At 39.9% G+C, this 17,362-nt stretch overlaps 1 protein-coding gene across 1 annotated transcript in view; it reads right to left on the bottom strand.

The window, feature by feature from the left end:
- Positions 1-3,925: 3,925 nt before the first annotated feature.
- LOC136867105 (N-acetylglucosamine-6-phosphate deacetylase) overlaps positions 3,926-17,362 on the bottom strand; it is a 125,829-nt gene continuing 112,392 nt past the window's right edge. Inside the window, exon 8 of the mRNA XM_067144210.2 lies at positions 3,926-4,497. Coding sequence (XP_067000311.2) covers positions 4,277-4,497 — 221 coding nt within the window. The 3' untranslated portion in view covers positions 3,926-4,276. The remainder of the gene's footprint in view (positions 4,498-17,362) is intronic.

Here is a 17,362-nt window from a genome sequence, read left to right as displayed (position 1 = left end):
TAGTAAAAATATATACGTGCGGTAACGAATGTATTGACTTAAATAAGAATACGTTACTTACTGTTCAGAAAATATCTCCTCCTTATTGGCATTCGAACTCTAGCATTCAGCATTCATAATGCAGTGCGTTACCCCGAAATCACACATTACTGTCAAACTTTCGTATTGAGATACTGTGCAATGAAGTTCAAAAGAGAAGGGAGCTAAATCGCGCTAAAAAGTGGAAGTATAAGGGCGGGCTAGTTGTTGGGAACACGTCGAAGGCAACCGTCGTTCGACCCCAGCTTCCTTACATACAAGGAGACTCAACGCCGGTTTATCCAAAATACGTCGTTGATTCCTATTGTGCGGGTTGCCTACCTCATAGGCGCATGTTTCACTTTCAGTCCAACCCTCGAACGCAGTCCCTTAATCATATGGTATTTCTTCCTAACCATCTTCAAATCTTCCCTTCCTCAGGCTTGTTTCTTCTTGTTCTCGCATACTTCATATTTCAGACTTCTTCTTTATCTGTTTACCCTCTAGGGTCGGTTTTTCCCCCGGACTCAGTGAGGGATCCCACCTCTACCGCCGCAAGGGCAGTGTCCTGGAGCTTCAGACTCAGGGTCGGGGAATACAACTGGGGAGGATGACCAGTACCTCACCCAGGCGGCCTCACCTGCTATGCTGAACAGGGGCCTTGCGGGGAGATGGAAAGATTGGAAGGGATAGACAAGGAAGAGGGAAGGAAGCGGCCATGGCCTTAAGTTAGGTACCATCCCAGCATTTGTCTGGAGGAGAAGTGGGAAACCACGGAAAACCACTTCCAGGATTCCTGAGGTGGGAAACGAACCCACCTCTACTCAGTTGACCTCACGAGGCTGAGTGGACCCCGTTCCAGCCATTGTACCACTTTTCAAATTTTGTGGCAGAGCCGGGAATCGAACCCGAGCCACCTCAGCCATCCTCGAAGTGGTTTTCCATGGTTTCCCACTTCTCCTCCAGGCAAATGCCGGGATGGTACCTAACTTAAAGTCACGGCCGCTTTCTTTCCTCTTCCTTGCCTGTCCCTTCCAATCTTTCCATCCCTCCACAAGGCCCCTGTTCAGCATAGCAGGTGAGGCTGCCTGTGCGAGGTACTGGTCCTTCTCCCCAGTTGTATACCCAGACCCAATGTCTCACGCTCCAGGACACTGCTCTTGAGGCGGTAGAGATGGGATCCGTCACTGAGTCTGAGGGAAAAAACGACCCTGGAGGGTATACAGATTAAGAAAGAAAAGGAAAAGATACAATACTGGAATATATATTTAACTGAATATATATTTCCAATATTGCAAAAACATTTTTGCAACTTCTAATTCGCTATCAGTATTTAATATACTGCAAGTACTATTCCAAGAGTAAATGGCAAACAGAAAATTACCGGTATAATAGGCAGTCGATTAGATGCTAATTAAGTACACTTGTATAGCCTAAAATTCCGCCTCTGTGGTGTAGTGGTTGGTGTGATTAGCTGCCACCCCTGGAGGCCAGGGTTCGATTCCCGGCTCTGCCACGAAATTTGAAAAGTGGTACAAGGGCTGGAACGGAGTCCACTCAACCTCAGGAGGTAACCTTAGTGGTTTGACTCCCACCTCAGCCATTCTCGAAGTGGTTTTCAGTGGTTTCCCACTTCTCTTCTGGGCAAATGCCAAGATGGTACCGGCCACTTCCTCCCCTCTCCCTTGTCTATTCATTCCAATCTTCCCACCCACTACAAGGCCCCTGTTCAGCATAGCAGGTGATGACGCCGGGGCGAGGCACTGGTCCTTCTCCGCAATTGTATCTCCCAACATAAAGTCTCATTCCCCATGACACTGCCCTGGAGGGTAAACGGATTAAGAAGAGAAGAAGTAGTAGTATAGTCTACAATATAATTGTAATACGAGGATAATAATGAAAATGAAAATCCACAGCCTGTTTCCAGTCATTCGACTGGGTCAGGAATGGAATGACAGGAATTGTGCCGGCTGCCGAAGCTTGTCGCACTCCTCGGGGGCAATGATCAATGAATGAGAGATGAAATGAAATGATATTGGAGAGTGTTGCTGGAATAAAATATGACAGGGAAAACCAGAGTACCTGGAGAAATACCTGCCCCGCCTCTACTTTGTCCAGCACAAATCTCGCATGGAGTGACCAGGATTTGAACAACGGAACCCAGCGGTGAGAGGCCGGCGTGCTGCCGCCTGAGCCACGGAGGCACATACGAGGATAATAATAATAATAATAATAATAATAATAATAATAATAATAATAATAATAATGGGAGCACTAAAATAGAACACCTAAAAATAAAATACAGCGTATCATTGACTTAACCAGGGCATAGTGCATGGCGGAAAGTCCATGGACTGGCTAGCCAGGTGATAGAACGACAGTTTTTCAACACCTCGCACTCTATGTGAAATGACTTCATTAGGATATGTTCCAGATTTCAAGTATTTAAGTAATGTATTTAAACAGAAATAAACCCTCCAGGGTTGGCTATTCCCTCTGACTCAGCGAGGGATCTCACTTCTACTGCCTCAAGGGCAGTGTTGGGGAAACAACTGCGGAGGAAGACCAGTACCTCGGCCAGGCGGCCTCACCTGAAATGCTGAAGGGGCCTTGTTGGGGAATGGAAATATTGGAAGAGACAGGGAAGAGGGCATTTGCCTGAAAGATAAGTGGGAAACCTCGGAAAAGCACTTCAAGGATGACTGAGGAGGGTATCGAACCCCCCCTTCTACTCAGTTGACCTTCCGAGGCTGAGTAGACCCCGTTCCAGTACTCGTACCACTTTTCAGATTTGTTGGCAAAGCCAGGAATCAAACCCTGGCCTTCGGGGGTGGCAGCTTAAATGTTTATACATTTCTAAATATTTGGGTGTGATTTGATATAATCTGATGATGTTCTTTCCAGGATGAAACAAGTCATTCTATTTTTACTTGCATCAAGGACAATTGTTGGTAGTGACTTTGCGTGATAAAAAATTTAATGTGATGAAGTGATTGATATCGTCGTCTGTACTGAGACTTCACGTGCCACATGGACAGGATTTAGTGAATGTGTGTTCTTAGTGTGGACATAGCACCTTGACTGAAAAAAATGGTCGCTAATATACTTCTCAGTGCGAGTGAATGCACATGTGTGCGTATCCATCTATTCGTTAGGTTTTTAATATATTTGTGTAGGTATATACACTGTGTTAAGAGATAAGAATTTCATAGTGCTCCATATTGAAGGTTTTATATTCCTACTTAATTATAATTGGTACCGTTTCGAATAGTATTCTTGGTCATCATCAGCAGATCACAAATAAGTATAAAAGACAACGCACAGTTAAATAAAATGTAAAGTTTAAATAATTTCATCAGTTGCTGTTTGTGAAGCACTAAAACACTTTCAGGAGCACTGTGTGTTGAAAATTCACCCAATCACAAATAAGTATAAAAGTAGGTAAACAAAATGTGAAGATTAAATAATTCTGTCAGATGCTGTTTATGAAGTACTAAAACACTTTAGGGAGCACTGTGTGTTGAAATTTCGATGTTATGAAGAAGTTAAGATCTCCAAGTAGTGGAATACTTCAAGTATTTATGAAGTATACACTAGTTAGGTTTTCTGACGATATAGCAAAATCGTCTGCAAATGCTAGGCATTTATTTCAATGACTTTGTTTTTTCTCCCCAAAGTTACCAGCAAAATGTTATGTTCTTTAAGCTTTACATTCCAAATTCTTACAATTTTCTCTAGAGCACAGTTGCAATTAAATAGAGACAACTAGTCCAACTAAGAATGCAAAAATTACATTCCACTTAAACCACATTAGTATGCAGGCACCGTATCTACTGTAGTAGTGAGCACCCCTTTTCTTTCTTTCTTTCCCAGTCTGACTGTAATTTAATAAAAATGTAGACAAAGATAGGAAGTTAAATTTTATTTCTTGAAGATAATCACACATGAAAATGAGTATGATTTATTAACAATCACGGTAGGATATATAGCATTTTAGAGCAAATTAGCTTTGTATATATATATACAGTACACTACATTTTCATAGAATTGGTAAATGAAGTATAACATTGCAACAGCCACAGAGTAAAATAAAATGAGTTTTTGATATAAAATATTTAACACCATACATAATAATATATACCATTTTCTTACAAATGGCATACCTATTGAGTTGAAAACAGAATATGGAATGCGTAAGTATTGAAAAATACATTATTGTGCAAATTAAATGTCTAACAGTTCTTTTGAAGGGTGTTTATCATCTGTTTTCCAGTACAGACTTTCTTGAAACAATAGGTTTTCCAGCAGCCTGATAGACACATTCTCCACCAATCCATGTGGACCAAAGTTCGAGATCATTACTTAACATAAGAAAATCTGCATCTGCTCCATAATCCAAAGTTCCCTTCCAATTCTCCACTTTTATAGCACTTGCTGGATGAAGAGTTGCAGCTTCTAATGCCTCAACGATGGAACATCCTGTAATAAAGAAAGGCTTACATAACTCATCTTTACATATTTGATGATGATAAGATCATTTGCTGCCTTGATTCATCCCTGGCAAAATATAGGGCCGGTTTCACAGTTCAAGCTTAGGCTGAAGATTAACTACGAGTTTCACAGTAACACTTCCATGTTTGGTTTTACTGATGTCAACCTCTACATAACTAGAAAGTTGGTAATGCATGCACTTATTTATAACTATATTGTCAGTGGAATAGGTTTTGGTAGGTTATGGAGCAACATAAGCAAAGAGAGTGATTCAAAACTTACTGTAGAATTTAGTTACAGATTATAAGGCAATATAAGCATATAATAGAATTTAAATAATCAGAAAAAATATTACAGAGTAAGAAAGCCCAAGTATGGAATAAAACCACAGATTTGTTTAATGTCAAGTGTGGTGTTGTATAAAGAAATGATAATGTAATTCTTCTTTCCGATGAGGCGCTAAGGACCACATGCCAATTTCATTTCAGTTCTTCATACTTTGTTATTTTCTCTTCCATTCCTTCCAATATTCTTTCATCCTTTCACTATGCTGTTTCTTTCTGTCCTTGGACCACTTCACACCAGGCTTCTTGTTCAATCTTCCTTGGAATCCTTCCATACTTACTACCTTCTTTCTAAAAATTTCTCTGTCCATAGTTTCTTTTTCTTTTATATTATTTCTTGCTAATTCTTTCTTTACTTCTTGAATCCAGCTAGTTGTTGCCTTTTTTTCCTGAAGGTACTTGAAAATCCCTTTTGTTAATCTAGAATCATCCATTCTGTAAATATGTCCAAAAAATTGCAATCTCCTTTTTCTTATGGTTTTTGTTATGTTTTCTATGTTCCTGTATATTTCATCATTAGATCTTAATTTCCTAACTTCTGTTGTTTTCACAGGGCCTAAGATTTTTCTCATGATTCTCCTTTGTAGTACCTCAAGTATATCTAATCTATAGTTTAGTACCAGGCATTCACTTGCATATAGGCATTCCAGTTTCACCACTGTAGTGTAATGATTTATTTTAACATTTTTAGATAAACTTTTTGTTATAAAAATTCTTTGTGATACCATATGCTCCTTCCATCTTGTGTACCCTTTCTTCTCCTGCAGATTTGTCAAAACCATTTTCTTGAATTATTTCTCACATATATTTGAATGTTGTTACTCTTTCCACTGGACCAATTCTGTTGCCAAACATTTTGGAGCATTCTTGATGTTTGTAATAAATTTTGTTTTTTCTATGGAGATTCTTAAACCTGTCTTGTTGACTATTTCCTCCAAGAGATTGATTTGTGTTGTTGCACTTGTTAGGTTTTCTGACGATATAGCAAAATCGTCTGCAAATGCTAGGCATTTATTTCAATGCCTTTGTTTTTTCTCCCCAAAGTTACCAGCAAAATGTTATGTTTTTTAAGCTTTACATTCCAAATTCTTACAATTTTCTCTAGAGCACAGTTGAATAGAAGGGGTGAAAAACCGTCACCTTGCCATACCCCTGTATTTATCTTAACAGGGTTTGATATCTCACCCATAAATTTTGCCTTTGAAATTGTGTCAGTAAGATTTCACATATTAGGTTTGCCAATATGGTTTTCACTCCAAATTCACAAATTGTTTTATCTATGGTTTCTCTCAAAGGCCTTTTTAAAATCTACAAAAGTCACAACAATGTCTTTTGAATTCAATATCCTATGGCAAATTAAGGATTTTAAGTTAAATATTTGTTCTGAACAAGATCTACCTTTTCAAAATCCAGCTTGATACTCATCCAGTTGCTCGTCAAGTGATGTTTCTACTCTATTCAGCAATATTTTTGAGAATACCTTGCATGCAATTTGCAGAAGAGATAATGTAATATTTATATTAAAATTCACTTGTCACGCACAGGTTTCCTTAAACAAGGGCAACCTTGGTACTTAAATTTTAAACTCCAAGGTTAAGTGTAAGCTTGCCAGTTGAATGTATGTACTCATGTACCCATTCTGTAGTTGCTGAGCTAAACACAACATAACCTCAAAACCATGAGCGACACTAAATGCATTTGAAAACAACAACATAATCCATTCCTGGTGATATAATGTGGCAGAGCTCCAATGAGATGAGAGTATTTGACTGTTTTATACCAGTGTTCCTTCATTTTTAACCCTTGCTTCTTGGGTCATAGGGGAACTAAAAATGTATCACTCAGTACAATGAAGTCCACCTTCAAAATGTAACAGCTAGTGCTATTAGATTATGTCCTTGGAGATCTGGGCTCAATTCGCGGTACTACCAGAAACTTAAGACTGGTGGGAAGGATGGTCTGTGGTTAAATAGGTACATGCCACTCACTTCCACTGGGGGTAACACCACCACCTGTGTGTGAAAGGAGCTGCACCAGCTCCTCAAAGAATGGACATGAGTATACATTTTACAGCAGAGCAATGTGGTGTGAAACAATTTTTCACAGCTCTGTATGCTGTTGATTTTGAGACATCAAAATTATCAAAATTAATAATTGTATCACTAACCATTTCTAGTACAATCACTGCTGACTCTTTACCTAATCAAATTATTCATAAAATTCTCTATAACTACACAAAGGAAAATGATTTGGATGCATTCTAAATGGTCTTGGACTTCCTTTATCTTGCATGTTAACTAAAATCATATGCAATTCCTTGCCACTGACAATGTCTTTTTCAGAAAGTTAAATAGTCATTCCTCAGCTTAAACCACAGTTCAGTACAGTTTCAGCAAGGTTGTAGATAAGCTCAGCTTATTACTTATACTGCCCATCAAAAACTCATCTGTAGCTTAAGCCCGATTCAAAACTTAAGCGGACATTGTGAAACCGGGCCATAATATTTATAATACACTATGTCATCTAGTAACTTAGGTTATAACAAGTCTGTTACTTTCATCGACCTATCTCAGTCTCAATTTTGGTTTTGACAATATGACACTGACTGAGGGATGAGTGATAGTGATTGGTGATTAGCAAAATCTGGATTTTTATGTAATATCCTAAATATACATAAATATACGTAAAAAAAAGAAAAACAATATATGCACAATATATGTACCGTAATATCAAAATTGCACACAGAGCTAACTATCTTTGAATAAATGGTAACAACTTTTATGTAGATTAATCTCATACAAATTACATATTTCAATAATTCACAATAATTTTTCGTGCAATTCTCAAGTTTAATCAGGGCATGAAATACAATAGAGGTACCACAAGATTTTTCCATATTTTCAGGATATAAATTTCATCAAAGATCAGAAAGTACGTCCTTATACACCGAAAACTACCCCTTAACATTGCACGAGGTCACAAGTGCATACTTCAACACATGAATGCGGCCAGCAGCAATGTCTTCTGGGGTGTTCCACGTTTCTCTGTACAAGATCTGGATAATTGTAGGTAAATTGGCTTAACTTGGATTTTTCTGAAGGATTCCTTCAAATTTTTTCACTACTTGTTCACTTGCAGTTCTACGACCAATACTGAGTTTATTTTCAGTCACAGATAATGTCAATCGATTCCATAAATAGAAATTCGATAGTTGTTCGTGCTTTCCAAAATCCAACCAAATTTGCAGTTGATGTAAACTACTTTATTGTACATACAATTTTATAATTATTCTGCAAGACATACACAGCATCCCTGACCGATGATGTATAAAATTGTGTTTGTAATTCTACCAACAAAGTGTCTAATTAAACAACATTTGGCATGGACATAAATCATATGTACAAAAAATGTAATTATCTTTAAAATGTGAAGAATTGTGCAAAATATGTTAAAACTGATTAATATGACTGAGACAGTGGGAAAGTGAAGCGTTCTAAATTATTTGTTTTGAATATTCATCTATTTAAATTGAATTTCATCTCCGAGCTTTGACAAACTTTTAGAATACCCTGTAGTTCACACGTCATTTACTGGAAACGACCCAGTGTCAGCAAATAAGAAAATTTTTGGACTCGTCGAAATAAAATTAATTGGTGTTAGCTAAAATAAAATTAATTTTTATTGGTTAATAATAGTCAGGAAGGTCAATCCTGCATGCTACTTGAGCATTTAATTTTGATGTGGTAATTTGCAGTTTCCTGGCCTGCTTTTGCATTCCCGCCTTATATTTTTCAGATTTGGTTCTCTTGTCGCACTCACTAACATATTTTTCAGCAGTGATATAGATTGAGTATAAGCTATGTGTCCGTGCTGAATCTCTTATTCTAAGGAACACGACACTCCCGTAATATTTTCGGCACAACAATGCACTTCAAAGATCTCATAAACCGTTGGACATAATAGTGGCATTTAACACAGATAACTTGACATCTGAATATCAGTGATTCTTAATTAACTCTAAGAACTGTATCCGATTCCAGCCTCAGTTAATGTAATATTTGCAAATAACCCCCTTAACCCCAAAAGTGTACCATATGTATATACACTGACTGACAGAGCAAATGCAACACCAAGGAAGAGTGGTTCGAAAGGGATGAAAGTTGGGGAAAAAACAGAGTCGGCACGGAAGAATAATTGATGTTTATTTCAAACCGATATGCAGGTTACACAATGCGCACGGCATCGACTCAGTAGGATGTAGGACCACCGCGAGCGGCGATGCACGCAGAAACACGTCGAGGTACAGAGTCAATAAGAGTGCGGATGGTGTCCTGAGGGATGGTTCTCCATTCTCTGTCAACCATTTGCCACAGTTGGTCGTCCGTACGAGGCTGGGGCAGAGTTTGCAAACGGCGTCCAATGAGATCCCACACGTGTTCGATTGGTGAGAGATCCGGAGAGTACGCTGGCCACGGAAGCATCTGTACACCTCGTAGAGCCTGTTGGGAGATGCGAGCAGTGTGTGGGCGGGCATTATTCTGCTGAAACAGAGCATTGGGCAGCCCCTGAAGGTACGGGAGTGCCACCGGCCGCAGCACATGCTGCACGTAGCGGTGGGCATTTAACGTGCCTTGAATACGCACTAGAGGTGACGTGGAATCATACGCAATAGCGCCCCAAACCATGATGCCGCGTTGTCTAGCGGTAGGGCGCTCCACAGTTACTGCCGGATTTGACCTTTCTCCACGCCGACGCCACACTCGTCTGCGATGACTATCACTGACAGAACAGAAGCGTGACTCATCGGAGAACACGACGTTCTGCCATTCCCTCATCCAAGTCGCTCTAGCCCGGCACCATGCCAGGCGTACACGTCTATGCTGTGGAGTCAATGGTAGTCTTCTGAGCGGACGCCGGGAGTGCAGGCCTCCTTCAACCACTTCAACCAATCGACGGGAAATTGTTCTGGTCGATATTGGAACAGCCAGGGTGTCTTGCACATGCTGAAGAATGGCGGTTGACGTGGCGTGCGGGGCTGCCACCGCTTGGCGGCGGATGCGCCGATCCTCGCGTGCTGACGTCACTCGGGCTGCGCCTGGACCCCTCGCACGTGCCACATGTCCCTGCGCCAACCATCTTCGCCACAGGCGCTGCACCGTGGACACATCCCTATGGGTATCGGCTGCGATTTGACGAAGCGACCAACCTGCCCTTCTCAGCCCGATCACCATACCCCTCGTAAAGTCGTCTGTCTGCTGGAAATGCCTCCGTTGACAGCGGCCTGGTATTCTTAGCTATACACGTGTCCTGTGGCACACAACGACACGTTCTACAATGACTGTCGGCTGAGAAATCACGGTACGAAGTGGGCCATTCGTCAACGCCGTGTCCCATTTATCGTTTGCTACGTGTGCAGCACAGCGGCGCATTTCACATCATGAGCATACCTCAGTGACGTCAGTCTACCCTGCAATTGGCATAAAGTTCTGACCACTCTTTCTTGGTGTTGCATTTGCTCTGTCAGTCAGTGTATCTTAACATTAAGTAATTTTAGAATAGTGGTATCATGTTTATTTAATGGCATTCTTGTTTAATTTTAGTAGTATTTATTCTGTACAGTCGCTATTAAGTAGGTTCTCTAGTAGCTGAAGATGACCTATTTACGGGTTGAAACCGGTACTATTTTTATGTAAATAATTTTGACACTATGTAAAATAAAGTATTGATTAGGTGGAGAACTCATCCTTCATACTTGTAACAGTTTATTATTCTTAAAGTAAATTTACATGATGACTTAGCCTCAGCAATTGCTGTTTAACCTTAATTTATTACTATAACATGACCAAACTCAAACTGAAGAAAACATGGCAAATGAAACTTATGTAATTATAACTTAAGAGGAATTAATTAAACTTTACAAACAAACAAACTAAAGTAAGATAAATCTTTCCTCTTATGCAGAGTGATGAATAACACATGGTGCTAGTAGCACTTAAACATACAATAATAAAGTTTTATTATTGTATATCAACAGATTTCAATACGGATTAAAACATGAGATTAGTCACTTGCACTTAAACATACCAAATATTCTGCAATGACACAGTGGGCAAGTCCAATAACTACATTTTAAATGGCAAAATGTTCATAAAAGTTTACATCTTAAACATAGTTGAATGGTGAAAAGGAACATCTTCCCAGTTAATATATTTAAAATGTTAAACAGCAATTACTGAGGCTAGGTCATCAGGTAAATTTACTTTAAGGATAATTCTTATTTATTTAATTTGATCCAGGACACCCTAGATTTGCCATAAGACACAGAATAACATACAATAACAATTTTGAGGGAAGATAAAGAAGACTAATGTTTTTAAAAAAAATGATAGGTTACAATTAACCATATTAAATGGCATGAACTCCATATAAATGGTGTCGAAAAATCGAAACGGAGTATTTGATGAATGAGACGACTATCTCATCTTGTAGAGTTCTTGCTAGTTTATGTTTTTGTCGCCATGTGATGAAAGATTTGGGAATTGTTCCCCTCGCACCAAAGAAAACTCCAGTCACAGTAATTTTTTTAAAGGTTATACGACTCAAGAAAGAAAGGGATGGTTGGATTATAGATATTCTTTTTCTCAATGTCTACGTCAGTCGGCTGAGAGGCTGAAGATTCAAAGCGTACCGTAGGATCAATAATTTCTGCTTTGTTCCTCCGTCTGTCAATCGCTATAATATCAATCCTGCGAGTGCTGCCTCCATCGGCTATGCAGTGAACTTCTTCGTACACTTCTAGATTTATGAGACGAAGAGCAATAGCAATCAGGTTTCTGATGATGTTATGGCTTTTGATCCTAAGCAGTTCTCCTTTAGGGCAACTCCCCAGCACATGTGGTAAGGTTTCATACTCACTGCAGTGTCTGTAATGGCCTGTGCTGGTAGAACATCCCGGCAGAGTACATAAGGGTGCAACCATCGCGGGCATCTTCAACATCTCCCTCCATTCCGAACAAGTTAAACAATCCCTTCTGGTAACCCAAGAATTAGCAGCAGGAACTTGAGCAAATAACTCAACACTTCTTCCTTTCTGTGGATATGCACACCAAGCTTCAAATTCGCCTGTTTTAAGTATATCGCGCAGTTGTCTAACAGATTTCGTTGTTCTTCGTTTTACTTGCCTTCTCACAGGATATGATGGAAGAACTTGACAAATTACTCTGGCGACATCAGACCTCAGCGGGAAAAATGCCTACACTTAAAGTTAAGTTACATTACCATGACTGAAAACAAAGCAAATGCTTTCCCAGAAACGTTGGAGTTCACCCACGAGTGGGAGTGGTCATGGACCATGTCCGCTCTCCAAGAAAACCAAATCCGAAAGGCGACAGCGTAACTCGTGTCCCCAAAAGGAAAACGAACAAGCCGGAAAGGGGGAAATTACCACATCAAAATTAAATGCCCAATTAGTGCACAGGATAGATCTTGCTGACTATTATCAATCGATAAAAATTAGTTTTATTTTAGCCAACACCAATTAATTTTATTTCGACCAATCCACAAATATTCTCATTTGCTGACGCTGAAGAAATGAGAAAAGTTCTAGAATGGTTAATACGATGTAACAGGAAAATAAGTTTCCGGTAAATAACATGTATACTACAGGATATAACAAAATTTTATGTCAAAGCTCAGAGATGAAATACAATTTAAACAGATGAATGTTGAAAATAAAATAAATTTAGAACACTACATTTTCCCACTGTCTAATCCTCCTCCACTCAAGTTTCAGCTAAGGTCAACAAAACTAAAAACATATTTATAAAAATGGGAATTTATTAAATATAGAACATTTAAAATTAATCATAAATTAAGATCAAACAAAATTAATAAAAGGAATTAAAATTTACAAACAAATTAAAGTAAAATAAATCTTTCCACTTATGCAGAGATGACGCATGGTGCTAGTAGCACTTAAACCTACCAAATGTTCTGCAATGACATAGTGGGCTAGTCTCATTTAAAATGGTAAAATGTTTATAAAGATTTACATCTTAAACAAAGTTGAATGGTGAAGGGGAACATCATCCCAGTTAATACATACAGGGCCAGTTTCATCCAATTCCGTTAAGGATTTAATGTTATGTTACACTGCTTTAACGGGTGTAGTGGTCTATTAGGACTCTGGCTGCCTCCTCACTCCTTCCTACTCATATTGACCTCACACCTTAACTTAACCTAACGTAACCTAACGTAACCTAACGCTAGCTAAGACTGCAGGTTTAACCTCATGCTGTGTTAACCCTCATGCTAGGTAAGAGTTTAGGCTTAACCACATACTACGTTAACCTAACCAGCTGCCTTCCCTACATTGGCTTGGGCTAGTAAGCAAGATGGCTGCTATACATGGCATATACGAAAGGTTTTCTGTGCAGGCTTAACCTCACCTAACTAGCTGCCCTACCCCACACCAGGCTGCTTCAGACAGACTCCTCTGAGGTTAACCTGCTCGTGACCACCTTTGCTGTGAAGGGCTTTGGCTACATGTGCAGCTTAACCTCATCTGAGGGTGGTAAAATACCGACGCCTAAAAGGACAGTCAGGCTTAAACTAACTAGACAAGATGGTTGCTATACGTTAGTTTTATGAGATTACCTGACTACTGGCTAGTGTGTATGGGCTTAATTTAGCGGAGTCATCTTCCTAACTGGCTACCCTTCCTAAAATTTAAGGTTATAAGTAGCACTTTGTTTGCAGCCAGGTTAAGTGGCTCAGACGGTTGAGGCACTGGCATTCTGACCCCAACTTAGCATTTTCAATCCTGGCTCAGTCTGATGGTATTTGAAGGTGCTCAAATGTGTCAGGTTCTTGTTGGTAGATATACTGGCACATAAAAGAACTCCTGCAGGACTAAATTTCAGGTGGGAATAGCATACTTGGAGTAGATATGCACTTTTCTGCCTTGCCTGAATTTTTGGAGGTGACTTTGCTACGACAGATTGTATTAGAAGAACAGAACATGGATATCTGCCTGCTTTATAAGAATGAGATACCAACACACACAGCTTTAGGAATTTGCTGGTGGTGATACAATGTGTATTACATCCTTGAACATACGGCTGGTGAGGAAGTTTGTTTTGCACGGTAAGTAGAAACATAATACTCCTGATAAGAGTGTGTGAGAACGCTGACGGAAAGGAAAGTAAGGCTCGCCTTCATTTGGATGCATGCAGTTCAACTGAAACAATGATTAACAATGTAGAACGATGTTTTAAGATAAGCGACTAAATTATTATTATTTGCCAATTTACTTTAACAGGACTTGTCACACAACTCTTTTGAAAAGAAAGGAAAAACAAAATAAAAGAGTTCACGTTGATTCAGTAATATTGCTATATATAAAAATAAAAATAGAGGTAATAATAATAATAATTTTGTGTGGCTATTTATAGCCGGGTGCAGCCCTTGTAAGGCAGACCCTCCGATGAGGGTGCGCGGCATCTGCCACGTGTAGGTAACTGCGTGTTATTGTGGTGGAGGATAGTGTTATGTGTGATGTGTGAGTTGTAGGGATATTGGAGACAGCACAAACACCCAGCCCCCGAGCCACTGGAATTAACCAATGAGGGTTAAAATTCCCGACCCGGCTAGGAATCAAACCCAGAAACCTCTGAACCTAAGGTCAGTACGCCGACCATTTAGCCAACGAGTTGGACAATATAGAGGTAAATAAAATACATGGTTTAATAAGAAAAATCATCTTGTATAAAAAAAGGCAATTTCTTTCATTATTTGCCTCTTGGTATGGGTCACCCATGGGCATTAGATAGAAAGACCTGTAACAGGCAAGTTGAACATATCTTTGGATACTCCTAGCACTAAAAACCATACAGTACATGAATAAAATAACTTTTCATAATGTCATACTGATATTCATTTTGGTTGTAACAAGTATATGAAGATCTGTAAAATCATGAATATTTGCACTGGAATGAGATAAGAGTTGAACATGTGAAATGATAACAGAACCACAATAATATGTGAACTTATACATGACCTTGAAGCAAAAAAGGAGTCAGATTATTGAAATTTGTCTTCTTTTTAATATTTTGCAAGCACTGAACCCTAGGACTGATTCCTATTAATGTCAGGTACAACCATAACTAATGGAATTTCACATATGAGCTAAATAATAAAAAAAATATATGAAAAATAAATTTGAATAATGTAGTTTTTAGGTATTTTTAACATTATATAATATGTAGCACATGACTCTGGTAAAACAGAGAGTTGCAACCGATTACATTCATCGTGGAATACTGTTTTTTTTTTGTTTTTTTTTTTTTAGTTGCTTTACGTCACACCGACACGGATAGGTCTTATGGTGACGATAGGACAGGGAAGAGCTAGGAGTTGGAACAAAGCGAGGAATACTGGTAGTAAGTTTTGTTTTAAGAGGAAGTACAACTAAGTAATCATCCTCTCTGAACAAATCAGTGGAAAAGAAATTTAAAATAAAATAAAAACATATATTCAATGAAGGAATTTGGAAACGCAGTTCAGAATAAAACAAAAAATTTATGAATTGGCTGAAAAATTACTAACGAATCAAAAGGGAACGTGCGTACCCCGAGTAACAGTACACTTGTAATTTATATACCCTTCATTAATTCACTGTCGCACATAAAGCAAATGACGAGATCAGCAGTACTCGTGTCATCGGCTAGTATGCATTCGAGTATTTTCTGCGGGCCGAGACTCCGTCTTTGACCACAGGGATTGGCGCACTCTGTAAGGATGTGGGCCATGGTGAAGTCGGCACCACAACAACACACTGGGGGGGGGGGGGGTCTTCCCTCTTTAGGAGATAAGAGTGTGTAGATCGTCCATGACCTATCATCAGCCTACAAAATACCATGGCCTCTCTCTGTGAGCGCTGGAAAGAGGACCGCCACACGGTAGTCGTCTTCTTAATTGCTCTCAGCTTGTTCTGGTAGTTCGGATAGCTAGCCACTCCATTATTTACCCATGGGTGAGAGAATATTGTTTACAAGTTATATCAGTTTATCACACTTTGCATCAAGCGCGAGTGCACTCCGCAACTCCCACTCCGTGAAACACACGTTGTAGGGATGAGAAGCACTAGAGGTGAAAGAGAGATGGTGTGCCTAAGCTTCGTGCTTAATTGGTAGAAATGCAGAGTCGTATCTCCCAGAGCTGGACGTATCTGCAATGACTGAAGGAATTGTACCAATATCTCCATTAATGGAGATTCCGGGGACTGAGGGCACATTCTGTACTCCGACAATACGGCAGAGTTTTGTCCACACTTGTGATGACAGAGTATGTGTCGCCAGCGCGCATACGCTTAAATGCGATATGATTGGCCATTGTAGGATTCCGACGATAATGTATGGCTGCTGCAATTTCGTTGGTCCACCATGGGACCTGTTTCCGGTGAGGAAACCTGGACAAGGAAGGAATCATTTCCTCTGCAGCAGCTAGAATTCCAGTAGTAATGGAAAAAACATGGTCATCAACAGACTCCAGCATGTCATCGGCCATCACTGCGAATCTGGAAAATTCTGGCCAATTTGCCTGCCAAAGTAACCAGCGCTTGGGTACTTCAGACTGTCTTTGATTCGAGAGAGATAGAATTATTGGGAAGTAGTCACTATCACAGAGGTCGTCGTGTACTTGCCACCATAGCAGGGGAACTAGCGCCCGGCTGCACAAAGTGACATCCAGGTGTGAGAATGTGCCATGTGCGCTGATGAAATATGTCGGTTCCCTTGTGTTAAGCACACAAAGATCGAACTGGTTGATCAACTGCTAGAGCATCCTCCCCCCTAGCACAGGAAGACAGAGAACCCCACCCCAGAGTGTGTTACGGGCGTTCATGTCTCCCAGCAAGAGAAAACGAGGAGGTAACTGAGCGATCAGATCTTGTAGTGCATTTGAAGATCGTAGTCCAGTGAAATGTACACGCTGCACACCGTTGTCATTACTGGCAACAGAGTGCGAATTGTAACTGCATCTAGCTGAGTACGGGGTGGGTAATTCATCCCTGAAGACGTCGGAGCGAACTAGGGTACAATCACCCCTTGTCACAGAGCCATCTACAGCCACTCTGTCTTTAGAATAAAGACAATATCCTCTCATAGTTGTGTCGTGTCCAGGTCTCAAACGAGATTTCTGTAGATAGACTATGGAGGCCGCAAAGATGGTTGTAAGCTGACGTATCTCAGCTAGTCAACAGTGGTAAGCATTGCAGTTCCACTGCAACAGTGCCATTGTGTGAATTGGTAGCGTAATGAAATTAGGACAACTGCTTGCCCTTCTTTCAGTCAACTACCTTCCATTTTCCACCGTTTTTGTCGTTTTCTAATTTTTCATCGTCAACATCCACGACAATGAGTGCTTCAGTTTCCATTGTCTCCTCAGTTGAGGGTGTCTTGGAGATTGAACACTCCATAGATGGTAAACTCTCAGATTTGGAGCAGTGGGCC

The sequence above is a fragment of the Anabrus simplex genome, chromosome 3 (assembly GCF_040414725.1).
Source record: "Anabrus simplex isolate iqAnaSimp1 chromosome 3, ASM4041472v1, whole genome shotgun sequence".
NCBI lineage: Eukaryota > Metazoa > Arthropoda > Insecta > Orthoptera > Tettigoniidae > Anabrus > Anabrus simplex.
Note: the sequence above shows the minus strand (reverse complement) of the source record. Positions and strands in the feature narration are given on the sequence as shown.